Here is a 26,670-nt window from a genome sequence, read left to right as displayed (position 1 = left end):
ACAGATGTGCTTAGTGGAGGTGACTTTTGACCCCCTCCTCCCCCCAAAAAGGCCAAAGGAGCAAAAGGAAACTTCAAAGAACAGGAGAGTGTGGTCACCCTTTGCAGGCCCGAAAGAACACATACCATAATCAGCCTCATTATCCGTCACATTTTGCCTTGCGCTTAATCGGACTACATTTCTTTTCGTGATGTGGCGCTGCCTGTCTCTTCCTCCTCTGGACTGCACATCAAAGGATTCGGATTCTTTCATTTCCCTAGTCTTATTAATGTGCTGTAAAGAAAAAAAAAAATCACACTTTCTTTCCACCATCGGAGAAATGTCCTTGTTCCTAAAGATAGAGGATCCTTCAGCCATTCTGACTTCGAAGGAGAAGTAAAATGCATTAGTTCAATTTAAGCACGAAAGACCGTTATCACCAATGACCTGTTTCAGCAGGGCATATCATGGGGATTAATGACGGACTCAGGGGAGCTGATGACCCACAGCAAAACCAAAAGGCCATTAACCCCCATCAGTCATTTAATTCCCAGGGAAAACCCATTCAGAGGTAATTATTGCTGTTATAACCTGGAAAAAAAAAAAACAGAGGTGCATGAATTATATTAATGAGCTCTGATCATTTTATTTTATAATGTTAGCCCAAGAAGAAGTAGATGGACTTCGAAATGTGAGTTTCCTTTTTTAATATCCAAGGAAATACTCTTTTGGAAATGTGGCCCACAAGTTCGGTGGACTCGTTCCCCTGTTCTGTGCTCGGTTCCTGATCCCAGATAGCATGGACCACAGAGACATTGACTCCAGGCTGTATAGTCCTAGAGTGGCCTCTCTGGACCATTTCCTTTTAGTGGGTTACTTGTGCTCAGAGTCGGGATGAGGAATTGGAAGCCAGATAGGCCTTCTGCCTTCCAGCCCGCCCCCAAGTCTCTGCCCCCTACCGGTGCGGGGTCAGCTCTGTCCCTCCCTCCCTCCTACCCTCTCCCCTTCCTTCAACAGTGTGAAATGGGTGCCTACTGTGTGCCAGGTGCTGTGGTCTATCAGGATGGGGCAGATGCCCAAAATGCATAATTGATATAAAGGAAAAGGAGGTTAGGTGCTAGGATTCTGAGATGGAGGGATTTGCTAGATTCCTTGGACTGCTGTGACAAATTGTGACAAATTGGGTCTCTTCAACAGTGGATATTTTTCCTCTTACACTTCTGGAAACCAGAAGTCCAAAATCAAGGTGTCTGCAGGGCCACACGTCCTCTGAAGGCTCTTGGGGGCAATCCTTCTTTGCTTCTTCCTGCTTCTGGTTGTCCCTGGCACTCCTTGGCTTGTGGCCGCATCACTGAGCTTTCTACCTCTGTCTTCACGTGGTCTCTGGGTGTCTCCAATGGCCCTGCCCTCTGCCTTCTCTCATAAGGACACCAGGCATCTGGAGATGCTGAATTGGTGGCATATATGCTGCAAAGATCCTATGTCCAACTAAGGTCCTATTCACAGGTTCTGGCTGGACATATCGTCTGGAGGTCACTGTTCAACACAGGACAGGGAGCAAATTCCAGGCATGGATATCAGAGCAGACTTAGCGGAAGATGTAGCCCTTACATTCCGATGTGCGGAAGGCTCTTTCCAGGTGGGAGTGCATGGGTGCAGAGACAGGACGATGCAGGGGTTGGGGCAGAGAGGAGGTGGAGGATTGCCCGGGCACAGGATATAGAGAACATGGGTGAGAGACAAGTTTGGGGAGATGGACTGGGGCATGATCAGGTATGAGACTGGGCAGGTACTTAGAAGAGAAAGGGAACAGAAATTCGAGTCAGGGCAGTAGCAGTAGGAACTGATGGGAAGGCTTGGAGTCTGAAGGAAAAACGATGACCTGGAAACTTGTATATGTCACAGTTGGAGGAAGTGGCCCCCGGCGAGAGTGAGTGAGGGGAAAGAAGCAGATATGAGGCCCAGATGGCAAGCCTACAGGACTGGGCGTTGGGTAAAATTGATGAAAGAAATAAGCAACACACGGAGAGGAGCGAGCACGGGAGAGAAGGTTAGAGAATATGAACATTGAGACATTGGAAGGCCAGGCAGAAATGACCCTCAACCAGGTGAGATCTTGGGGCTTGAGTTCAGAAGGATGTCACGGCCTGGCGATTTGGGGGTCTTTTATGTAGGGTACTCTTCCAAGCCCTGAGATTGGCTGGTGTGGCAAAGGGCAAGTGTGTGGTGCTAGAGAGTGAACAAACACAGAGAGAGAGTTGGGGACCTAGTCATTTAGGGACTGGGAGGAGCAGAAGGTGTCAGGAAAGAAGCCAGTGAAGGTGCGTTGCTGCTGAGTTTGGTGACCCAGAAGCCAGGCGGGAAGGGGTCAGGAAGGTGGGGCTGCTTTGGGGGAATGACGGAGTTTTGGAAAATAGATAGCGATGATGGTCACACCACAGCGTGAACGTCCTCGATGCCACCGAATCGTGCACTTGAAAATGGTTACAATGGCAAATTGTATATCTATATACAATTCTCATATATCATATGTATTTTCTTCTCTCTAGTCTGTATTCTACCTATATAGGTAATAAGGGAAAAGAATTGGGAAGAGGAAGCAAACCGCATCTAAAATGGTTGCCCGAGAGAATCACGATTGGAAAGGTCATGTAGTTGCCCCCAGTCGTCCTACACATTTGCATTGGTGGGTTGCTTCCTCTGGCGCATATCTTGGCTTGCCATTATAAAAAAGATTCATGGGGCTGTGAATGTGTGGCCTCCTTAAAGCCAAAGTGGTCACATCTGTGTTTAAACCTCGGAGCAAGAGAAGGTAGCAATGAGATATGCCTTAAGGAGTGCGGTCACAATGCCTGTAGATAATGATATGCTAATTGCCGTAAAGATACAGTGGTGGTTTCTTCAAGACTTTGCCACCTTCTCCGGATCGATATAACAACTGCACTGTAGTGGAAAACTAACTTCTGCCTGGGCAGATGAACTGTGGCTGTCTCTAGCAGGCACCTCTTGGAATGCTAAGCTGTTAGTTTTGCTCTAACTTCTCTTGGTTGTGTTGGTTGGCATTGCCCATAGGAAGGAGCCTTTGCACCAGACATAAGTGTAATTTTTGAGAACTATCATCGTCCCGTTCGATAAATTGAAATAAAATATGCATTTCCTAAAATATGTCCTGTTTTAAAACAATTACCCAAGGGCAACAGAAACCTCTTACAGAATAGTAATTGCTCTCGCGTTAGTTATGAGCCGGCCGTGAGTGAGTGTGTGAGTATATGTGTGCACACGGCGGGGGGTGGATGGGAGGATTGGGAGGTGATAACCTCCCTGGACCTTAGTTTTCTCATCTGTCAATGAGGGCACAGGACCAGTTGACCTCTGAGTGTACTTCCAAGTGTAAATATTATGCGCTCCTAATATTGTGACTAGAACAGCAGCAGGCATACCTAAAAGTCTGAGATAAAGCCTTATGTGCTTTCAAGTGGCAAGTTGTTAGTTTAATGAATCAAAACTTTAAAAAGTCAAATATTTGATTAATTGCACCATTAACCTATTCCTATTAGTTGATTGAAACAAATTGTTTATTAAATTAATTTCCAGTTGGTAATATGTAAATTTGTAATTGAATTAAAATCCCATTATGTATTTTCTTAAGACAAAAGGCACATTGATATATAGTTTGATGAGTGAAGCATAGCGAATGCTGAGGAATCAGCTCAGCTGCAAGAATAATGATCTCTTACCAAGCTCTTTGCAGAGGGAGAGCCGGGCCAAGCAACCGGATCCTCTCAGAATTGTGGGAAAACAAGTTTTTTCTAGAACGTGCGCTCTGTGGCGCACTGATCAGTGAGTATGGCTCACGTTGTCCTCAACGAATTTGAAAAATAAGCATTTCAGAGATGAGGAGGCTTTTCGAGATCATCAGGCTCTCTTCAGGTTGCTTGAGTCAGCAGCTGTCAGTTGAGCCGTCCTGCAACCCTGCTTGAGCCCCTCTGGCGAGATGGGGGAGCTTGTGGGCTGAGCTGCGATTGGGTCCCTTTGGGTGGAGCCAAACCGTCCCCCGTCCCCCTGTGGGCCCCTCAGAAGGCTGCTTCTTCTTCCCCAAGACTGCCCTTCAGAAATTGAAAATCAGAGCCCCTGTGTGCCTGGAGCCTGGTCTTTTTTAAAGCCAAGCATCCTGGCCCTTTTAGCCAGCGTCCTGGCTAGCGCCAGGAGCTCCCTCCGCGTCCCTGGTAGCTGAGCACATTCCATTTTGCCTAGTTCCGCTGAGCACCGGGCCCATAGAAATGCTCCCTGTGGGGAGTCAGGGTGACCAATTAGACTTACTTTCCTTCAGGCCCTTTGTGCAGGCCTGGGAGGCTCCTTGATGAGGGGGCAGGTGTTTCCTGCAAAACATCCCTAAGTAGGCATTTCCCAGCAGGCGTCAGCCCCTCACTGGGCTTTGAAATGCGCAGGGGACCCTATGGGGACTTTGGGTTTCCATTTTCTGGGTAAATGACAGGGAGCAGTGGTTGGGGAGATACCAGATACATTTGTATTTGCCTTTGTAATGTCATTCTGGGGCTTTCTCGGGAACTAGTTCTCTTCTTTGTTGTCTTCCACGCCTTCCCTCATTCTTGAAGGTGGGAAACCCCGGCAGGTCACCTGGGGGCACTCTCCGAGTGCATTTCAGCGGTGCTGCTGATGGCCCCTCATTCCCCACCCCCCTCCGCTGTAGGCCCAGGTGTAGAAAGTGTCTCTGGGACTTCCCTCTGCTTCTGCTGTCCCCATTCCTGCCTGGGGCCTGGCAGACACGTGACCTCTCCTGCCCCTCCGCTGCCCGGTCCTGGCCCCTGGCCAGCTCCTGGCTAACCTTCATTGGCCCTCTCTCCTGGCTGTTCAGCAGGTCTCTGGTTCGACCTGCCATCTTCTTCACTGCGGCCATTCCAAAGCTTTCCTTTCTTCGTGAGCCTCGATCTCCTCTCTCTTAGCAGTTGGACTCATCTTGTCGCGGTGCCTCTCCAGCTCTTGTCTCTTTCTGCCTCAGGAGGAGGGTCCTGCCCCCTCCCACGTTGACCCCTCAGTCTCAGAACACTGGAGCTTTCTCTCCTTTTCATGCCAGGGTTGAGGGTCCTAGAGGATTGTATTTGCCTGAAGACTCACCACCGGAGAAGCTGCACCCCGAATGTGAGTCAGCCCCATCTCAGTGTAAGAATATGCAGCGAGGGGATGCTGATAAACTTCGTGCTCAAACCCACGAAGGGACGAGGACGCCAATTCCTGAATGTGCTAAGATTGCTTTAGGGAAGTTCTCGGAGAAAGCAAAAAAAGATATGTACGGTTGTCAGGCACACACAGTCAAGACAAGGGCAAGGCCAAAGCCTGACGGATCTGACTGGAAAAGATACTACAGCAAGACAGTTTCAGATTGAGGCGCACACATGAAAAGGAGAACCGGGAAGGGAGAGGGGCCAGATGAGCTGTGGGCACCCCTTGGCTGAAGAGTTCCCAGGTGGGGGGTGGGTATTGGCCAGAACCCAGGCGCTGATGAGAAACTCTGTCCTGAGGGTCTTCCAGGGGGGCTGGGGAGGAGAGTGGGAGCTGGCCTTGGGGTCTTCTGTGTTCATGGAGGAGCACAAGGTGTTCCGCCAAGACTCAGACCTGCTGTGGTTCAGGCCTCTGCTTCCGTGCAGCAGTAAAGGGCCAGATAAAGCACACATCATAATGTTGTGTCTTCATGTCTGTTTTAAAGCCTGCCTGTGTGAGATGAGGGATTCCGTTGAAACGCAGCCATCATTTTGAGTTTCAGTGGCCTATGAACCCAGTAGCGAAAGACCCAAAAACTAATTTCCCTTTAACTCGAATGCTAACTTAATAATCATATAAATACCTTCATGTTTAATGCTTAGGCAGAATTTCATTAAAATTTCTTTGACGTTAAGCCAAATTTTGAAGTGAATTGGAACTGGTTTGCATTTCTTAAATTGGTCTTTCTTTGGAAATAATGAAAAAGTGTTAGAGTCTTGGCCGAATTCCAATGACTGTGACTCAACTTGTTAGAGTTAAATTTTAATATTTACACATTACATAGTATAATATTTATACTAGGCAACAGATTGGGAGTGTGGAATTCAAAATAGGATACTCTTTGACTTGGAATTCCAGCATGGTAACTGTTACACCCTGAGAATCGGGGGTTATCTAATGCCCAGGCTGGGGCAGCTGGAGCAAAGGGTTTTGAAGTATAAACGCTGCTAAGTGTGCAGTTCTTGCTGGTACTCGTGTGTTGGGGTTCGTGGCAATGTATGCTCTGCATACTGGCTGATCGTTGATTTCTGTCTCATTGAGATACTCGTACACCACACCAGGGCCTAGCTAGTCAATGAGGCAGCCGGTGACCTGACTGCTGGGCAGCTGGGCAGGCTCAGGGGTGGTGCGAAAGGGATGGGCTTTCCATTCGAGAAGGCAGGCGGAGCTACCAAGAGGTGAATAGGATCACAGAAGGGCTCTGGAAATGAGTCACTACAAATGCTGTGTTTTACATGTGAGCAAACTGAGGTGTCACAGAGTGACCTAATTTGCTTCAGGTCACCAAGCTAGTTAGTGATAGGTCTGAGATGGAAACCCAGGTCTCCAGACTCCCCCCCAGGGAGTTTTACCACTCCCCGCATGCACCTGCCTGAAGGTTACGTATTTGCTGCTGTAAAGGGCATTCAAGGGTCAGTTGGAGGCTGGAGGGCAACTGGATGATACATTTGTTCCTTTCTTCTTTCTTTGCTCAAAAGAGGGGGCGGGGCACAGGGAGACGGAGAATCTCAGGCAGACTCTCCACTGAGTGCAGAGCCGGACGTGGGGCTCCATCTCACAACCCTGAGATCATGACCTAAGCCGAAACCAAGAGTCGGCCGTTTAACCAACTGAGCCCCCTTTCCAAACCCTCCCAGTCAGGGTGCCAGGGGTGCTGTGAGAAAATAGCTCAGGTCCGAAGCCAAGAGGGGAAGGACTCAACACAGTGCCCTTTCTCCTCAGTCACAGCCATGCACGAATGGATCATTGGGCCAACCCGTGAGGGTGTGTTCTTACTGAGTGGAGGGCTGGACAGTTGAACCAGATGACTTCTGTGGTCTCTTCTATTCTGAGATGCTCTGATAGAAATCTGCCTCACCCCTAAGTTGTGGATGCGCCTGTGTGCCCACACTCAGGGCCAGTTAGCATTCACTGCTGCCCACCATTCAGCCAGACCATTGGGTTAAGAGCCTCCGGTTGGGCGTACAAGACAACATTGAGGCAACCCAGTTACAAAGAACACACTCTGTCACTCACTTGGCCGTTAGTCGGCCCCTCCTTCTTTATTTAATAACTCCCTCTGCTTCGTGCCAAACCATGGGCTTTCCTTGGAGGGCTTCCAAGTTACTTCTCTCCTAAAGTAATCCCAAACAGTCTGGAATATGACAGCCTTTTCACATGGAGTGGGTTGCTTGTAGACACTAAGGCCTGTTTAGTTTTTAGTGATTCATGAGCATTTGAAAGCAAATTTCCCAAACGCATTTTATCTGTTCAACCTCCTGTTTACAAACCCCAGGAGTGGAGGAATGCCCCTTTTACTTCCTCTGTCGCCCGGCCTTTCTCTCCCAAAACAGCGAGCTGGGAGCACTGAGTAGGGGTCAGGATACCGGAAAGGTGGCACAGAGAAGAGAGCACTAAATGAAGAGTCAAGACCGGGGCTCCAGTCCAAGTTATGGATGACACCGGGCCACCCAGTTCCCCTCTTTATGCTTGATCTTCCCCATAATGGAAAGTGACAGCTTTGATCTTGATACCCTCTGAAGACCATTTGATTGAAGGTTGTTTTCGTGCTCAATTTTCTCCCATTTTCTCATCCTCGGTTTGAACTACAATAAAGTGTTTTGCAGGTGTGTGGTGCCTTTTGGGATAATTTTGCTCCTATTGGAAGATGTATTGTCATCTCTGTTGTTGTAATGTCATGGAACCATCTTATTAATCAATAAAATTGATGGGTTCACGTGTAGGGTTTGAGAAATGAGTAACAACAGGTTTCGTACTGCTGTAATATGTAAACAGGGCGAACCCATCTTTGATTGTTGTGCTCGACTACAACATAAGACGGCAAGTGTGGCCCCACTTGAGCAATTGAGCATCTAGTCATTTGAAGTAATTTAAATGTCTTGTGTCAGTCTCTTAAGCTACTTGCACATGAATAGAAAACAGTACTTTCAGGTCACTTTCAGATGGTTCTTCTTATTGAGATTTACTGAGTAATAATACCTGGCATGTCTGTGGAAGTGGGACCTCCTCCCTCCTCCCCCTCGCTCCCAGAGGTCTGCTGTGTCTTCTCTTAGTGGTAACAAGGATAAGGTTAAGTAACACGGACAAGGCAAGTTGCCTTCACAGACGTTCCACATACGTGATTGTATTTGAGGGTCACAGCAATTCCCAGAGACACTTACTGGTGAGAAGAGTCAAGCCTCGGAGGGCTGAAGTAGCGTTACATGACAGAGCAGGTGTCGAAGAACGAAGAACACAGGCCTTCGAGCTTTGCCCTGTCTCACCCATTGGGCGCTCTACATGTGTGGGATGCTTTTCGGAAGAGGCCTTTGAAAGCTTTAATGAGTCATTCTCATGCATCCATCCATTCACCTCTGCTAAGAATAATGAAGCCCTATTAAGGCCATGTAATGGCCTGTGGCACTGGGAGGACGAGAATGGTATCTGTGGTAGATGGAATAATGTTCCCCCCAAAGATGTCCATCTCCTAATCCCCCAGACCTGTGACTATGTCACTGACAAGGCAGGAGGGACTTTGGAGGTATGATTAAGTTAAGGTCCTCGAGCTGGGGAAGTGATCCTGGATTGAATGGGTAGGCCCTATATGTAATCACAAGGGTTTTTCTAAGAGGGAGGCGGGGGGGGGGGTGGTCAGAGCCGGGGGACACATGATCCTGGAAGCCGACGTAAGAGAGAGATGCTACACTGCTGGCCTTGAAGTTGGAGGAAGGGGTCACGAGCCAAGGAATGGGGGTGACCCTTGGAAGCTGGAAAAGGCAAGAAGGCCCACTTCCCCCCAGGGCCTTTAGAAGGAACGCAGCTCTGTTGACACCTTGATTTTAGCTCAGTGAGCTTCATTTCAGACTTCTGACCTCCAGGACCGAAAGAGACTAAATGTGTGTTGTTGGAAGCCACCAAGTAGGTGGTTATTTGTCACAAGAGCCACGGGAAGCTCATGCAGTGCCTAGCTCTGAGAAGTCACCATCCTTCCTACAGCAGACGGCTCCAGGAGAGTGGAGTAAGGGAAGTTGAGGAAGAGCTGCAGAGTGCTGGAGAGTGGAGACCTGGGCCTCTGCTCCTGGCTTGGATGGGAGGTGCAGCGTCAGGTGACGAGGAAGATGAGTCACAAACATCTGGGTCACTCCAGAGGGAAATGAAGAGCCTGAGGATTCCATTTGTCCTGAGGGGTGGGGGACAGAGCAGTAGAGGACCCACTGTTCCAGAGGATTCTGTGCCCTGGCCCAATCTTGGCAGAGTCATTCCATATGCTTCCATGGAGGCAAGTGAGCCCACCAAGCGGCCATGGATTAGAGATCTGCGTGAAATCTACATACATGAAATATATATGAGTGTGTGCACATCTATGACTCTGAAGATCCATCTCGTGCAACACAGCATATATAGCAGCACAATATTCAACATCCATTAACTTAGGGACACACTGTGGAATTTGAAACAGCTGAAGCTTGAAGTTGATCATCTCCTTTCCTTCCAGTTTGCGTTAGAGCATACATTACGATGAATGGAGGCAATTACAGGCGGATTCAATGACAGTGCCATCATTTATTGGAGTATAATTCCTCTAGCCAATCAGTGCTCTAAGTAACAATAAATTATATTAGACTTCCAAGTATTACTTGAGCATGTTGGGGGCTATGGATCAATGGGTATCTGATACTTGAAAAGCTTCGGCATTCAGTTTTTGTTGAATCTGTAATTAACAAATGAAACTAAACTAATCATAGCAAATTGTTCATTTGACTACATTCTTGTTGTTGAGCACAGTGTGTGCTGAGGAACAAGAGTGCGAAGCACTGCGGAGCGTGGGCCTGTGCTCTTGCGTGTCGCGGTGCCCATCAGCAAATGAATGCAGCTATCAGAGCATTCGGATGGTGTGTTACTGTGATCAAATGCTTCATCCCTTGCAGGCTGCTGATTCATCTGGCTCGCACAGTATGTGTTAATCAATGATTGTTTTATATTAAAAGGCACAGTTTAATTTTGCTACAGATTGGCTGGCGGTTTTCCAAGAAAATATCAGTAAACTGAGCGGTTCTAAAAGTAACGTGTGAAATGTATGTGAAACAGGTAGAAAGAAACTGCTGGTGGCTTATGCTGATCAAAATTCTTCCTAGCTATTACAGGCACCTTGGAAAGAAAACAAGCATAAAAGGCTTCGAAACTGCACAGGGTTTAGATTTAAAGGCACAGCTATTGGTAGATTAAGTCCCACTCTATTATTTATTCTCTTTCATTTCTGTATCTGAACAAATGCCTTTCTCTTGTAAAATGAAATTGACATTAAGCCTAGAAGAGTGCTTAGGCTCTTTTGATATTTCAGAGAAGGGCCTGCGCTGGGCACCCCCACGTGGGCACGGTGTTTGTGATGCTCATTAAAAATATTAGGGATCATGATGTTCAGCAACTACTTAGCATAATTTTGTTTTACTAGTTTATTATGCACCAATGATACTCAATTGAGTCATAGCATTAACACGCTCGTAATATACAGTGCAGTGCCTCCATATGGCACATTGGGTAGAAGCATATTAAACATATTACACAAACAGAGCTCAACACCTCGTGTACTATTGATCAACAATGCACCAATTAGACAATGCCGCCGTCATAAAAAGAAACAGTGGCATATGTGCCCAAGGCCTAAATGAAAATGAGACTGAGGGAGCAACTGAGAATAGGGAAGGGGACCGCTAGGTTAGACTGTTACAACGAACCCAAAGGTACAGAGTCTCCTATGGCCCTGAGGTAGAGCTCTGGAACCAGTCTCATTCAAGCTAAGTGGGGTATTTCATAGACCTAGAACGTGGCTTGTGTTTGTGGCTCACATTATCTAGGAGCCACGTTTAAAAAGGTGAAAAGAAACAGGTGAAGTGAATTTTAGTAACCTTTGACTCCGTGTGTGCCACGTAGCATTTCAACATGCTATCAGTGTCAAATTATTAATTCCCATATTTAATACTATTTTCATACCAAGTCTTTGCAGTTTGAGATGGTCCCATTACACTCTCTCTCCCCCTCTATTGTGTACTCCTTTGGACAAGTGGTTCTTTTGAAAGCTTTGACCATGAGGCTGAATGTGTTCCCTGCAAAGACAGGTCAAGAGGGATCCAGGGACTTACTCAAGGTCACATGGCTTTAAGTGAGGTCTTTCCACTTCATGGTCTCTTCCTTCCAAAAGTCCATCTTGTATACGTCCCTCCAGTTCATTGTTTTCCACAAAGGTACATTTATGGGCTATTAGCTAGCTATTAGCTATGGACTCCTAATAATGATAACCTATAGAAGGCTATTTTCAAAAAAAACCTTAAAATAATGTCCCTTTGCTCTCACACTTAGCAACTTCTCCCATGTTCTAGAAGAACAGAATTAGCAAACGGCAATTAGAGCACAAGGTGGCATAATAAAAAAGCAAACCGCTCCTGGACACAGACAACTTGCCTTCGTATCTGGCTCTGTCACACCTTAGCTGGACCAGAGTTGAACGTTAGACAGTTAGCTCGTATGGGTCTCAGTGTCTTCATCTGTGCAATGGGAGGTCAGGAGGTCAGACCGAGCGCCTGTCCCTCCTGGTTCGCAGGACTGTTGCCAGTCTGATATAAGAACACATTTGCGCAAGGTGTTTTGTGAAGTGAGAAGTAACATGCAAATGGAAGAGTCTGTTGCTTTTCAAAAGTGAAGCAAAAATCTGAAATCCTGGTGTGTAGCAGATTCATTCATGTATTTATTTTGTAATGACACTCATAATAGGTGAATTTGCTCACCTTCAAAAATTATATTAGTACAAACAAGGCTAAGCCTTCCTCGGTCAACCCCCAATTTCTTCTCCCTCCCCCTAGCCACCTGTGCAAGTCCAATTATGGAGGCCTTTTGTCAAGGTGGGGACGTTTGGGGATATTTGGGTTTGGGCCCCACACTAGATACTGGACAAGCAAATCAGAGCACGCGCACTATGGAACGACACGGGTTCTGTGCTTACCGGGCGCGGAAGGGTGTGTGCGCATGCGCTGGGCCAATCCGTTGGCCCCACGCTAGAAGCCTAACATAAACCTGCCTCTCCTGTGGACTCTTTCTTTTCACGAGATCTGGAAAAACAAGAAAAGCTAGCACTTTCTTTTCCACGTTAATTGGCAGGAATATTGGCCGTTAAGCCTTCTGTGACAGTATTTGCAGTAGAGAATTTTCTCTTTATTCAGCGAGGACCCTGGAAGGGAAGAAAAATCTGCCACCAGACACTGTAGTGGCATCTTAAGCGACAATAAGGTAATGATTATAATGATGAATGACCTGCTGTTTGGTCAACAAGAACAAGTTAGTTCTGTTTCGATGCGAAATATTAAAATACTAAATTGCAAGGCATTGTCCATTTTTATTCACTATTCTTCAGGGAGCAAATGCAAAGTGACAGAAGGATGTTACTAACAATAGCAAGCATACCTAGGATAAGCGTTCTTAACTGATGTCATTAACATGTGTTGTGTTTCCAAAGATGAGCATGTTGTTTTAATTTGCTTTTTAAACATCCACAACAGGCTCCCTAAGCATTTAAATAAAACAGAAATAGTTCATTAGAAGAGAAGGAAACTATCTGGATAATACTGGTCACAACTTGATTGCAAGCATTTCTGATAGCAGTCCTCTGTTGAGGGGAAAATTGCGCAAAGTGCCAGTTATTATCATTTTTAATAAATAAGCCTTCTATCTTCTCCCTCCCTCCCCCTGGCTTCTGTGCGATTGTGTTCAACAAGCATATTTTCAGTGGGACCATTTCTATTACAGAGTGATTGGGCCCTGATTTACACATCAATTACCCACCTTCATGGAGATTTTCATGCTCCCCTAGCTGACATCAATGAAGCATAACTGCGTAAACGCTTTATTTCATACCAGTTTTGGATGACTGAGACTGATAACTAATCATATCGAGAGACAATGTGCTATAATACAGGAAACAATAAATGCTTCCCTTTGAAATCTCATCTATTCTTTATGAGCTCACCATTCACAGGCTTATCTCAGCCATCCATTTCTTTCTGTAGGGCGCTTCCTCTCACTCGGTATCACAAGTGCAATTAGGGTTTTACCCTTGAATATGAGCATATGCAAAGACCAAACTCTCATTTTCCAGCTTCCCCAAGGAGCAGAAAATCTTACCGTTCTGCCACCACTGTCATGGACCAATTTCGATAGACATGGGCAATCCGAGGGACTGGGCTTGGCTGCCTCTTTAATCTTTTGTTCACTTGTCCATGTTGGTCCCATGGGATTATCTTTGGTTAGTGTGTACTTGAACTAGCCGATGTGCAGGATGTGAACCCTTCCATCGCACAAGGCCCAGCTGGAACACAGCTGCCTGATTTTGCTTCCCACCCCGCCCCAACCTGAGAATGTTCCCACAGCACTTTGTTCCTATAAGCACAGCATGCGTCACCCTGTACTATGATTATTTTGGAATGGATTTGCCTCCCCTTCTGGGCTGTGAATTTCTCCAAGGCTCGCACTCTGTCTTATTTTTTTCCAAGCACCAAACGTGGTGCCCGATGTGACGTAGGCACCCAGGAAATGTTTGTTGATTAAATAGACGAGTTAATTAATATATTAATTAATAGATCTTCGTCAACATTTGTCACTGAACTTGGGCAGAAAAAATATGTTGGCCTGTCATTTGTTCATTCAGTCAGTCAAAAAAAATATTAAGAGCCGAACACTGAGCTTGGCACTTTTCCAGATAAATGGGAAGCAAAAATGCATTAATTCCTCTCTGGTGACAGTTTTGTTGAATACCCACAGTTGTCTCAGAGCAGGAAAGGGGGGAAGACGGAGAGTGGTGCTGGGGTAGAAGGGAGAGGGTTGGATGACATGTAATTGGGAGTAAAAAAGGGAATCCTAAGGTCTTGATCACTGGTACCCCACTGTGATGTGGCCTGACGTTTTTCCCGCAAACTGGCTCAGAGGGGCACTCTGAGGGCAGGTGAGTTGGCTAGGGCCACCATATCAAAGTAGCCCAGACTGGCAGGTTTGAAACAATAGAGATGGATGGTCTGTCTCACAGTCTGGAAGCTAGAAGTCTGAGATCCACGTGTGCACAAGGTTGGTTCCCTCTGAGGCTGTGGGGGAGGGGTGTGTTCCAGGACTTTCTCCCTCGCTGGCCGTGGCTTGGCCACCTTTGGTGCTCCTTGGCTTGTAGCAGTATGGCCCCCATGTCTGCCTCCACTGTCACGTAGCGTTCTCCCCGTTCAAATGTTCCCTTCTAACAGTGTCACCGGTCGTATTGGAGTAGGGGTCCACCCTCCTCCAGGACCTCATCGTAACTGACCTAATTTCATCCGCAACGACCCCAGTTCCAAGGAAGGTCACATTCTGAGGTATGGGGGGTCAGGGGTTCATGTGAATTTTGAGGGGAACACACTTCCACCCCTAACAGCATGGGGCGCCTCCTCAGACACCTCATCAAGGCGAGAGGGAGAAGTGGGACCCAGGAAAAAGTCACCACGCTAGGTCCGTGTGACGCGTGAGGAAGCAGGCGTGGGTCATGACAGTAAGCAGAGGACCGGACGAGCAGACCGCGCCCGGCTGTGTGCTCAGGCCAGAGCTCCGGGGCTGCCTGCCACGGAGAGGCAGGGGCCCCAACGGTGAGCCTTTAAGGGGTAGATTGTGCCTGGGTAAAAATTAGCGCGTCCACGCGGATCAAAGGGTTTGGTGAGACACGAAAATAGAGTCCGCCTCAAACTGTCAATTATCAACTGCTCGTTAAGGGCATTAATTTCCTTAGTTTGCAAGTAATTAAGAATACGATTTCTGAGAAAATATTGTTTTAAATTAAGTAGTTATTGAAATTGCCTCGCTTATAAGCTAACCGAAAATAAAACACCTTTTAAAAAGTGTCATTTATGAGAAGCCAGGTTCTATTAAGGCTTTGACTTGGAAAAGAATTCCTGATATTTAATGGGCATAGAGAGGAAATTCTTCAGGTGGCTTTCTCCTAATTCGAAAGACAGAGTTGTGCTGTGTGGCTTGGCTGCAGAGGCAGCAGGTATGGAACTGGCGACGTGGCAGGCGGGATGGCGCCAGGATCCACTGGGGCTGGACAAGAGATCATCAAGAGCAGAGGGTCAAGCCAAGTCCTGGCCGGCCCACGCCAGAGACCTTTTGAGCCATCAGGAGCACTCAGAGCCTGTCACCGCCGTCTCTCATGTGGATCCAGGGACTCGTGTCTGATGACATAAAGCATACTCACATTTCCTTCAAGTAGCTCCACGTTCAGATCTCAAAGCTCTTTAAAGCTCAGCATTAGCCTCAACTCTGATTAAAGAAAGACCTATAAATGAGATCATTTCAAGTCGACACGAAAGCCAGCATGAAGAAACCTTGGACGAATAAACAAGAACATGATAAAACTGATCCCGCGTGAGTGGCAGTGGCGAACAGGATAGGGGCTGACAAGAGTGGGAAAGAGAACGTTCTATGGCGTCTTGATGTTTATATAGTTTCAGTTTTTGAACCAATGCAAGAGTCATATAAGTAAATACATTCCCTATATTCACTGTCTCGTTGCCAGTACTCTTGGTGGTAGTATCCGCTTCTGAATCGTAAGGCTGTTTGTAGCTCTCCTGGTTTGGCCACACTGATCGCGAGGGGCTTTATAAAGACACCAGTTTGTGTGATCGATGGGTCAGTGAACCAGAAGAAGTGATAGTGAATTCTCATTTTTAATGAACGGATCAGAAGTAGAGTTATTTTTAAGTGATTTTCAATAAAAATGGAAATCAGACACTTAACCTGAGAAAATATTACAAAGGCCTCAAAGAAACTCAGGGATGTTTATATATGTCTTGTGCGACGCTATCTTCTTGTAGTGGGGCACCTGCGCGTGGAAAAGGAGGGGGGGCTTGACATGAAGGTGAAGGAGATACAGGCTCACACATTCGGAGCCGCCAAGAAGAGGAGGGAGATGACACTTGCTGAGGAGACAGACCCCTCTCTCCAGCAGTCGTGGATATTGGACCGTGTCTCTTAACGGACGGTTAGAGTGTGTGAGGACAAAAGAATTCTGCGAGATTTAACCTCACAGTGATGAGATTTAATCTCATCGCAAAGGCTGCTTTTAAAGTACATTTTAACCGGCTTCTAGAAAGTTATTGAGAAGCTGAGCGCCACTGCAGACAGATGGGAACCTTTGGGTTGCCAGACTCATGGTCATTCGGGATAAAAGTTGCATTTCCATTAAAATGGAATCCTCTGGAAAAAAAAATGGACTTTTAGTGCACTCTTAGAATACTGTTGATAATCAATATTCATTTGAGTGTCTACCCGCACTTGCTCTTCTCAGAAGAAGCTGTAAGAGCCCTGCTAAGCTGAGATATTGTGCAGAGTTCAGGTTTTAGGCATTCCCCCTGGATCAGTTGTCCTGTGCCTGTTGCGTGAGTCCTGCCCATCTCTGCTTCCTACTGGCATCTTCTTTGAGGCTAAGAGGGTGGCTTCGGAATTCTGGTGGCTTCGGCAGCCATTCTGCTTGCATGGCATACTAACGGCGTGATGCTGGGCCGATTAGCCTCCCTGCGTTTCGTGTGACTCAGTTGCCTCCTCTGTAAAGTGAGAATGGTAGTAGCTCATCGGAGTTTGGGTGAGGATGAAGTCAGATCATACTCATAAAATGCCTAGCGTAGTGCCTGGCATGGAGCAAGGAATCAACAGAGAGTAGCCGGTGGTGGTGGTGGTGGTGTTCTTCTGCCTGACAAGTCTATTCTTGCAATAGCTGCTTTTCACTTTCGAGGCATTTCTGACTACATATATTAGCAATGTCAATTTCTGCATAATAGAATACATCTGTTCCCCACAGGGGCCTGGTTCTTGATTTACTTTCATGTTAAGTCCATCAGATTTAAGCACACCCAAATGGGCCCAATAAAGAAGTTTATATACGAATGATCCTATCATATGTGAAGACCAGAAGTTGTTTTCTATTGGATGCCCGAGACCCACTCTGGGACATTCTGATGCCTTTGGTCTGGCTTGTGACCCCGGCGTGAGGCTTTGTAAGATCTTCCCTGGGTGATTCCCAAGGGCAGCCAGAACTGAGAACCAGATGATAGAAGATTGATAATATTTGGAAATGTTTTAGATGAAAAGGTTATGACTTTAAACCTCACGTCAGTATTAGTTTGTGAGCGAAGTCCCTGTATTTAGTGCATCTATCACAAAGATCATTTTTGAGTCTATGGAGAAAATGTCTTAGAGGGTATCTGGCGACATACACTTTGCCCTCATTTGTTACTAGAAAGACTTTAGACCTCAGCAATAGTGAAAGCTGGCTGTAATTTGGGGGGCATAAAGGGAACTTGCGCAAACTACATGTCTCAGACTTTTTACAAGAGCACTGAATTAGGAATCAAGTGAGCGGTGACCTAGATGTAGCTCTCATAGTCTGGAACAATTTTCTGAGCCTCTGTTTCCCATCCTTACGTGGAAATAAGATTCCCTGCCCTGCTAATTTGCCAGGTGTTGCTGGGGCGCACGTGAATTAACATGCAGTGACGTTCGTGGGGATGAAGGTCAAGTCCGGTTGCGGTGCCAGTGATCCCAGCCATTAGTAGTTTCCAGGAGCCTTTCTCATAAGCCATCATATTTAACCTTGACACCATCTGCAGGAAGGGGGAAGAGAAAGATTATTCCCATTTTACAAATAACGAAACTGGGGCCTAGAAATAGAAACGCTTTATAAATGATCAAGCGACTTTGAAGTGAAAGAGGTAGAGCCCCAGCTCAGCTCTTCTGAGAACGGATACTGTCATTTCTGGACACCCTGCAGAATTCTTGAGAAACCGCAGAACCTGTTTATCGGTTGATCTTGGGTTTGGTTTCACTAGGTTTTTGCCATTCCTGGATGTAATCAATTGCCTTTGCCACTCAAGTATTGCATATTTGTTATAAGTATTACAACATTTGGGGAGTTTGGTAGGCTAGCCAAAATAATTTTGTCCTAAGCCTAAGGCAAACCCTTTTTAAAAGTGTTTTCCTCACAATATCTGTATTTGACATGGCTAATTTATGTACAGGATGCTTTGCTGTGGTCACCTGTAGCGTGGTGTCAGTGACTTAGAAGCCACAGACCATTCCCCTGAGGAAAGTCTCATGGCAGACGTAGAGGACCCTGGTGAAATCATTATAAGCTCACAACTGTGAACCCCCTTAATAAGCACGGTGTACCATAGGACCAGGAGTATACAGTGGAATATTAGTCAGATAACCAAGGAGTGAAGTAGTGACCCATGCTACAGTACGGATGGGCCTTGAGAATACTATGCTGTGTGAAAGAAGTCAGGCACAAAAGACCATCATATATTATATAATTCCATGTATATGAACTATCCAGAATAACCAAATTCATTCAGAGAGAAAGTAGATTAGTAGTTGCTTAGGGCTAGGCTGGGTGGGAGGATGGGGGAGGGCAGTAACCAAAGGGTATGGGGCTGCTTTTTGGGGTGATGACAATATTCTAAGATTATATCACAGTGATAGTTGCAGAACTCTGTGAATATACTGAAAACCACTGGATTGTACACGTTAAGTGGGTGAATTGAATGATATGTGAATTATATCTCAATAAAGACTGTTATAATTTTTTTAGAAAGGAGGGGGTGGGGACCAGGAATTAAGGGGAGCTAAGTGACCCAGACACAAGACGAGGAGATTGGTTCTTGGAATGTCTGCCTCACCCCACTGCAGGATGACTTGACAAGCTTTCTGCATGAGCTGAATTTTTGCTTTTGTTTTCGGAAGTGGAGGGAATGGGGCTATCCCCAAGGTGTCCCTACAAGGACATATTGAGCCAGTTTCCTGCCAGGACTTCTGGGAGTATTGGTGTATACTTCTTTTTGAAAAGCACAGATTTATGGGAACTCTAACAATAAGCACTTGCCCGTTTCCCTAAGACCTAAAGAAATTGGCATGGCCGAATGGGCAGCTGGTCGATGTGTAGAGTAAATATCTTATGTGTTTTCTCTCCTTTTTGTTCCTATCTTGATTTTTTTTTTTTTTTTAATGAGAGCCAGTGTCAGTGGGGAGGGAGTCCATTTGGTGAAGAGAGTGTTTGTATGCAGAGGTCCCAATGAGTCCCGCAGTTTAAATGTGACTTAGAGGTTCCACTGATTTTAAGAAACTCCCTTTCAAGGTCATGTTCACATCTTTCAGATCCAAGGTTCTCATGGGTCTCCCCTATATGTGTAAAATAATTATGGCCTGCTTTTAGCTTTATTTAATAGTTTTGAATTTAGCACTTTACATTTTTTAAAGGTTTTATTTATTTGAGAAAGAGAGTGTGCACGTGCACACAAGCGGGGTGGGGCAGAGGGAGAGGGAGAAGCAGACTTCCTACTGAGCAGGGAGCCAGAAGCAGGGCTCCATCCCAGGACCCCTAGATCATGACCTGAGCCAAAGGGAGATGCGGAACCAACTGAGCCACCCAGGCGCCCCTAGCACTTTACATTTAAGTGCTCATGGATATTAATAGATAAAATAAGTACATAACTTGGGGGGTGATTTTGAGGGTATTCAACAGCAGAGTTTTTTTTTTTTTTTTAAACTAGAAGAAGCTGTGTAAAGATTAGGTCAATGTCAAATTCAAAACAGGGGTAACTGTTGACACACACAAAAAAGTACCACTTGGAACTCTGGAACATGTAGCAAGTATAAATACAAATTTTATAGAAGGCAGAAATTCATTCAGGAGAGCCATAAGGAGTGAGTTATAGCTCATGTTTGTCCCTTGGGTGAATTAAATATGTATTTTTTATGCCTTTACAAAGATATTAGCCAAAATAAAGGTGTTTTCGTGCCAGTTGGTTTAGAAAATGAGAATGAATTATTTACCTTCATGTATGTTGTTACTACAGTAAATCCTGTATTAGTATTTTTAAACAAACTTGTCATTTTAAGATAGCAGTGTTTTTTTAATGTTTCCCCAACTAGCTTTGTAAAATCACCAAATGAGGTAAACGATGATTATTAAACTTCATGAAATACACAGACCAAATGGACTTCAACTGGTTTTTACTCCCCACCACCCCCCCACCCGGGTCAGCTTCTACCCGCAGATGTAGTTAATTTTTACGATCCCTTTAGGGTCTGTACATTCGGTGTAAGGAAACTAATGGTTTTTCTATACTCGAATCCAAATTAAATGCAACCTCTAATCAAATACAGTCCTAAGGAAAGTTGACCAACAGAGCGCCAACGGGACTGATATTTATTCTCGAGTGCGATGGAAGCGTGGGCTGCAGAAGGCACAGACCATGGGGTGTTAGGAGGAGGCAAGTCTGGGCACTGGAAAACCTGGCTTCCCACCTCCCACTGCTGCCACAAACCTGCCGCGAGGCCCGTTACCTCTCCGAGCTCAATTTCCTCATCTGGAAAACGGAGAGACCAGAACTGCATGACTGCCAATATCTCTTCCGGTTCGGCCGGTCTTTGTTCTAAACGACGAGCGTGCGTCGTCAGCCCAAGCGTGCTACCACCGGGAGCTAATGAGGATGGCATAATTGAACTTTCTCGATCTCTGTGAATCTATAGGTGCTCTGGGTTTATCATCCTAGTGATGCACCTGTGGCTTCTAGAGATGAAGACGGGAGTTACCTGTGTACATGATCCTGTTGAAGTGCAAGGTTAGGAGAGTATCTGAGAGAAGATGAGGAGAAATCACTTGATCTCAAAGGTGGAAGAGACGCAGGTTCACATCTTTCTTTGCCTTTCCCTCGCTGAGGGCTTGGCCCAGCTCTCCTCAGGAGTGCCATAGTTTCCTCCTGTGTTAACGAGGGCAGTTTCTCGGGTACTGACGCCAGGGGGACGGACCGGTGGGCCAAGAAATCAGAGCTAACAGAAAAGCCCCATTCTGGAGGGAAGCTTCTCACCATCACGCCTTGCATCGGAGAGAGTAACAGAGTAGTTACGTGCGACTCGTTCTTTCTGTCCTTTCCCTGTCCGCTAGCGCAGTGGTCGGGGAAGTGGGGATTCCAAGAGATAGGCTGCGGGGAGAGAGAGAGAGAGAGAGAGAGAGAGAGAGAGAGAGATCAGAGGTCTTTGGTTAATTAAGAGTAAAGTGAGTTGTGAGTGGTCGGTTGGGGGTTCTCATGACACCGTAATGTGACAAATTGTATTCTATCTGGGAGGAAAAAAAGCTGGAAGAACGTCCTAACTTGCTATGAGGGAGAGGGGCCTCCAGTTGAGCTTTTTGGCTCCACCTTCCAACAGGGAAGTGGGTTTTCACGCTGATAGGACCAATTCCCCCAGTCTCCGTCAGTGTGAATAAATTTGAATTGTTTAGCGCAATCATACGGTGATTCATTCACATTTCTGGCCTGAGCATTTCTTCATGGGCCGTGGAGCCCTTCCTTTCTCTGGAAAACAAACCCAGGAGTGTACAAGGTACATCCCGTCATCGGGGGACAGCCATATGCTTTTCTGTGGCCCCCGCGGGGCTCACAGGTTCAAATGCAACCTGCCTGAATCATAAGAACTTTAATTGAGTAAAGAGGTCCTCATAATTATAAACGGCAGTAGGTATAACAAGAGGCTAAATACATAGCTGTGGTTTTAATTAGCTGGTGCTTCAAATTAGTAATTTTGGTTTCAGTCAGAAATCAGTGACGTTCTACACTGTGAAAGCCTCATCACCATGTAGTTCATTCCCCATTATACCTCGCCCTGTGAAGCTTTCAATACAACGCCATGCTGAGCAAAAGAGGAAGAAGTTGGAGCGATTTGGTTGCCTTCCAAGAGCGGTGGTACTCTGTGGAGATTCAATTCATTCTCGCCAGAGATACGAGAATTAACTGTTCTTTGTTATATGTGTTAAAAAATGCAGCAGGCAGTTTGCTTGCAACAGATAACACCCATGTGCACACTCAGTCTGCTTTCACATTTTCGTCTGGAATTTGGTAGCTAATGAACTGATGCAAAATGGAGCCAAGAGCCTCCTCACAAATCAAGCCCAGGTCAAAAGTGCCCAAAGTACGCTGGCTGCTGGCCGCGCGGTGTCATGCAAGTTGAAACACATTTCCTTTTCTTCTCCCCCTCCTTCTCTTCCTTCAGGGTTTTAATTATATCTTCCCCTCGGAGGAGAAGGAAGGTAGTTTGCAAAGCCAAGAGACCAAAGTACTTCAGTTCTTTTCATGGGAGAATTAAATGTGATCCATGGGTCTGTCATTCCGGGCTGTCAGGTGCACCGAATGAACAGGTAGCTAGAGAACTGACATCTTGCTTGCATTCCTCAGAAGCACGAGCGCTGGGCTCTTGTTTTTGTGTGGAGACTCATCTGCTGTGGCAGGCAAAGAAATGAAGTGTCTTCCTTTGCAACAAACCTTCCTGGCGCCCCCACTAAATATTGCTTTAACCTGTTGGTCCATCTCCACCCCTGACGCCCTTCTCTTTCTTGCATGTGGACACACCGAAGATGGGCTTGGGTGACGCACGGCCAGTGCATGGTGCTCAAGCCCGATCTTGTGCCCCGTGTGCATGGTCTGAAGATGTGACTGTGTCTGCTTGGTCGCGTGTCGGCCTCCAACACAAAGAGGTTGTGACCCACAGCAACTGTGTGGGGTTCTGATCTCAGCCTGCGACCGGCGAGATGATGTGAGCAAGTGTCACCCCTGTGGATGGTGTCTGAGGCTCCGAAAGATAGGCTGCCTTCCAGGATCTGGACTTGGCATCTTTTTGGACCAGACGGGGCCCAAATGTGGGGGTCTGGGCTTTGTGTAGTGCTCTGGAGCTTCTTTGTTTTCCCCAGATGGTGGTAACATTCGCTGAGCGCCCTCGTGCCGGGCCCAGCGAGCTCCTCGGTGTCTGGCATTGTTTGTATCATGAAAGTATAACGTACGTCTGAACATCCTTTAAATGTTGCCACTTTTTTTTTTTTAAATTGGAGAAATGAAGTGTTGTTGATTCAGAAGATAAGGCTATCAAAGTCACTTTGAATCTGTCAGTTCAAGGATTCCTGTGGAGAAAGGGGAATGATTAAGTGTAGTGGCATCTCACACTCCATGTATATCAATATCTAGTTAAGCTGCCATGGATATTTCATGCTCTGGGCTCTTATTTTGTAAATTAAAAGTTACGATACTCATGAGTAAACTAGGCGACCAAGGAGAGGCATTGAGTTCTGGGATGTATTCAAAACCTGTCGACTATACTCTTCTGTCAGTGTATCTCTTGTAATTCCTTTAGCTATTATGTTCATTTGCATGCCAATTATCTAATTAAGTCTTAACATGGCAGTATTAACATGGGGAAGGAAAGCAACATTTGTACAGCACCTGCTAGGCATTTTACATACATTTATATAATTTAAATTTGCCTTGCATATATGTGCTCACTTCAGGTTAAGATTTCGATCAAAAGCAGGGGAAAAGAAAACCCAATGGACAAAATAAAATCCACCACTTTTGAGACTTACAGATTATAAGGTAATACACACATTCTTGCCTGATTCTTCGTCAGGAAGCGTTTCATTCTATAAAATCCCAGGGTCCGGAGTATATCTTCGATACTGCCTGGAGGCTTCTGTACTGATCCGCCAATGGGAGAGCCTGAAATGCGATGAGTCACAGAGCTACACAGCGTTTATAAAACATGTGTGCCTTGAGCTCATTCGAGGCTTTTGACACCTTTCATTGTTAGCTGTTTGCCATTCAAGCCAGACACCTTTCTTTGTGAAGAGTTTCCTAAAGAAACTCTGTCAGTCTCCCATGACACAGACCATGAGAAGGGCAAAGCCCCCGCCCCTCCCCCCCGCCCGCCCGCCACCACAAAAAAAGGAGTGTGAGCGAATGAGCGGTTTGGTGTTTTGTAGACTTCCAAAAATGTCGGTAAACTCTCCTGTGATTTTGTTACAACAGGCTAACTCTGGCTGTGGGCTCAGGACAGAATTACAGTTGGTCTGCGACATCTTGGTTAATTCCTTTCCTTTAGGACTTTGTGTGACATCTGTGAATTCTGAGCCCTAAGCAGTTGGCAACACAAAGCAACTTGAATTCAGTACTTTTCTGCACAGTGGACTGGCTTTTGGGGAGCCCGTAATTGCCTGTGGTACTCAAGCAGGGACAAGGGAAGAGGATCCTGGAACATTTAAGTGGGCATGAGTATGGTTTCTAATAAGCACCTTTCCCTGTTCTTCTGTATTCCAAAGAACTGGTCAGGATCTTAAAGCCCTTGGGAGTCAAGAAAATGTTTCTCCGCTCCCTGTTCCGTGTATCCGTCCGTTTGGGTAGCCTTGGCTTGTATTGTTTTTCTTCTTAGTGATAACAAGGGAGATCTGAATGACGTGACTAATTAATCTCTTTCTCCTTTTGTCTTTTTCTTTTCCTATCAGTCACTATGAACAAGACCGTAGTGCACTTAAAAAAAGGGAATGGGAGCGGAGGAATCAAGAAGTCCAGCAAGAAGACGATCTCTTTTCTTCAGGCTTTGATCTTTTTGGGGAGCCCTACAAGGTAGCTGAATATGTATGTAATTTATCTTTCTGGAAAATGGTTGCTTGTTACGTTTTTGAACACATTAATCAACATTTAATCTATTTTTAAAGCACCCAAATCATTTCCAGGAGAATATCTTTGACAAATGAAATCTATACATACACTGTATGTGAGGCAATTGCAGCTTTCTGAAGAAGTCTTCAGAGACAAATTCTGTCTTCTTTGGGGAGAACAGTCAGATTTCAACTGGACTAGTGAGACTTCCTATCTCCAAGGAGTTCTCTCCGGCCCAGCACTTCTGGAGCAAGCGATGCCCCTTGACGCGTTTCCCCGACTTGGCTGTTGGCAAGGCAGCCCCTGAAGACTTCATCAGAAAGTCAGTGGCTGTGTTTCTTTCCCGATCAGTGCCCTCCCCTGCAAGCGAGGCCACTGCTTTCCTTTCCCATGTTAGGTTGTTAGCAGTGTGGAGTGGTTTGAGTGATCTTTGAAAATCCTTGTTCTAGGAGAAAGGGAGAAGCCAATCATTTTTCCCTGGTGGTTAATCATCCTGGATGAGGAGATTGCCTCAGCCGGGTTGGGGGGGGTGGGTGGGTAGCATAGCCAGGTTGATTGCCTGGCGGTGTTCTAGCTAGTTAGTAGCTCCAGTAACACTCCTACTGCTCTGTCTGCAAGTACTGATTTCACAATGACTGCCTCTGAACTTTCTATTCGGGGTGGGGCTTGGGGGAAGAGTCTTGGGGAATTGCTGGCAGCTGGTTGGTGTTTACTGAAATTTACTAGCAGTGTAATTTTCCATAATGAAACAAAATGATGTAAGAGTTAAAACAACAATAGAGGGAAATTTCTGAGAGTCGTGCTTTTAGAAGGGCACCAATTAGGGGACAATGACTTCTGGAAAAGGAAAGGACAGCATCGGCACAAATACCACTTTGGGGTAGAGAGGAAGCTGTTTGGCTCGGTGACCACTGAGACCAGAGTCTTGCTGCCTTGTTCATGATAAGTGAGCAGCTCTTGACTGAGACTCGGGTGCCTCCTGAGTTTGGTAAGTCTGACCGAGAGAGTTTAGGTCACCTCAGTTACTACTTTCCAATTTGTCAATAATAGTATAGTCCTTAAAAAAGATTTCTCCTATCTCACTTGACTTAATTTTACATACTGCCTTTGAACACGTGATATGATGAGTTTGGCGAACATTTGTTGAAGGCCCACTACGTGCTAGTCACGTCTTAGATGAATGCACGAAGAGGAGTAAGACCTCATCACGAGTGACGGAAGGCATGAGTGCAGGGCAGCTGTCACAGAGGTAGGCAGGGGAGAGGTTAGGGGAGGCTTGGTACCTCGTGCCAAGGAGTTGGGACACAATTCTGTACATGAAGAGACGTCACTGCAAGCTTTCAAGTAAGGGCGTGGCCAGGACAAAGAATTTTGAAGATGATGTTGGCAATGTGGTGAGTTGGTTGGAGGTGAGGCAAACGAGAAGGCAGATAAAGAAGCTTTTGTAGTTAGCTAAGGGGAGGTCATGGCAGGGAGGATTTAAGGTAGCACAAGGAAGTTGACATGACGAGACTGGGTGTCTGACTGGCTGTGGAAAAGGTGGGACAAGGGTGAATGAGTCCCGTATTTTTGACTTGAGAGGATGGCAGTCTCGGTAACAGGTTGTTCAGGAGGAAACAGGGTTGGGGCTTGCGAAGAAAAAAAAAATAATTCTGTTTTGAGCACATTTGGTTTGAGATGATGCCAGTGGGATATGAAGAGAGACCTATCTGGTGGGCATTGGGTGTAGGAATCTGGAGCTAATGAGAGTGCTCAAGAGAGAGAGTTAGGTGTGAGCAGGGAGGTGGCAGTGGAAGCCGTCAGATTACGGAGTAAGAAGGACAAAGAGAGAATCTTGGGGAGCAGCAACATTTAAGCAGGTGGCAAAGTAGATGCCAGGAAAGGAACCGACAAAGGA

The 26,670-nt window shown here is 46.1% G+C and overlaps 1 protein-coding gene across 3 annotated transcripts in view; it reads left to right on the top strand.

Annotated features, from left to right (window-relative positions):
- Window positions 1-26,670, top strand: part of AFF2 (ALF transcription elongation factor 2) — a 456,177-nt gene that overhangs the window by 118,073 nt on the left and 311,434 nt on the right. For all 3 annotated transcript variants that reach the window (XR_003607226.2, XM_088028621.1, XM_088028620.1), the window contains exon 2: window positions 24,617-24,737. Coding sequence is in view for 2 of the 3 variants with exons in the window: in XM_088028621.1 (XP_087884747.1) it covers window positions 24,617-24,737 (121 nt within the window). In the remaining variant the exon portion in view is untranslated. The remainder of the gene's footprint in view (window positions 1-24,616; window positions 24,738-26,670) is intronic.

Source organism: Eumetopias jubatus, unplaced genomic scaffold, assembly GCF_037043125.1.
Source record: "Eumetopias jubatus isolate StellerSeaLion01/CBP00866 unplaced genomic scaffold, mEumJub1_p1.0 scaffold_11, whole genome shotgun sequence".
Lineage (NCBI taxonomy): Eukaryota > Metazoa > Chordata > Mammalia > Carnivora > Otariidae > Eumetopias > Eumetopias jubatus.
The sequence above is the reverse complement of the archived record's forward strand: the minus strand, read 5'-3'. Positions and strand labels throughout refer to the sequence as shown.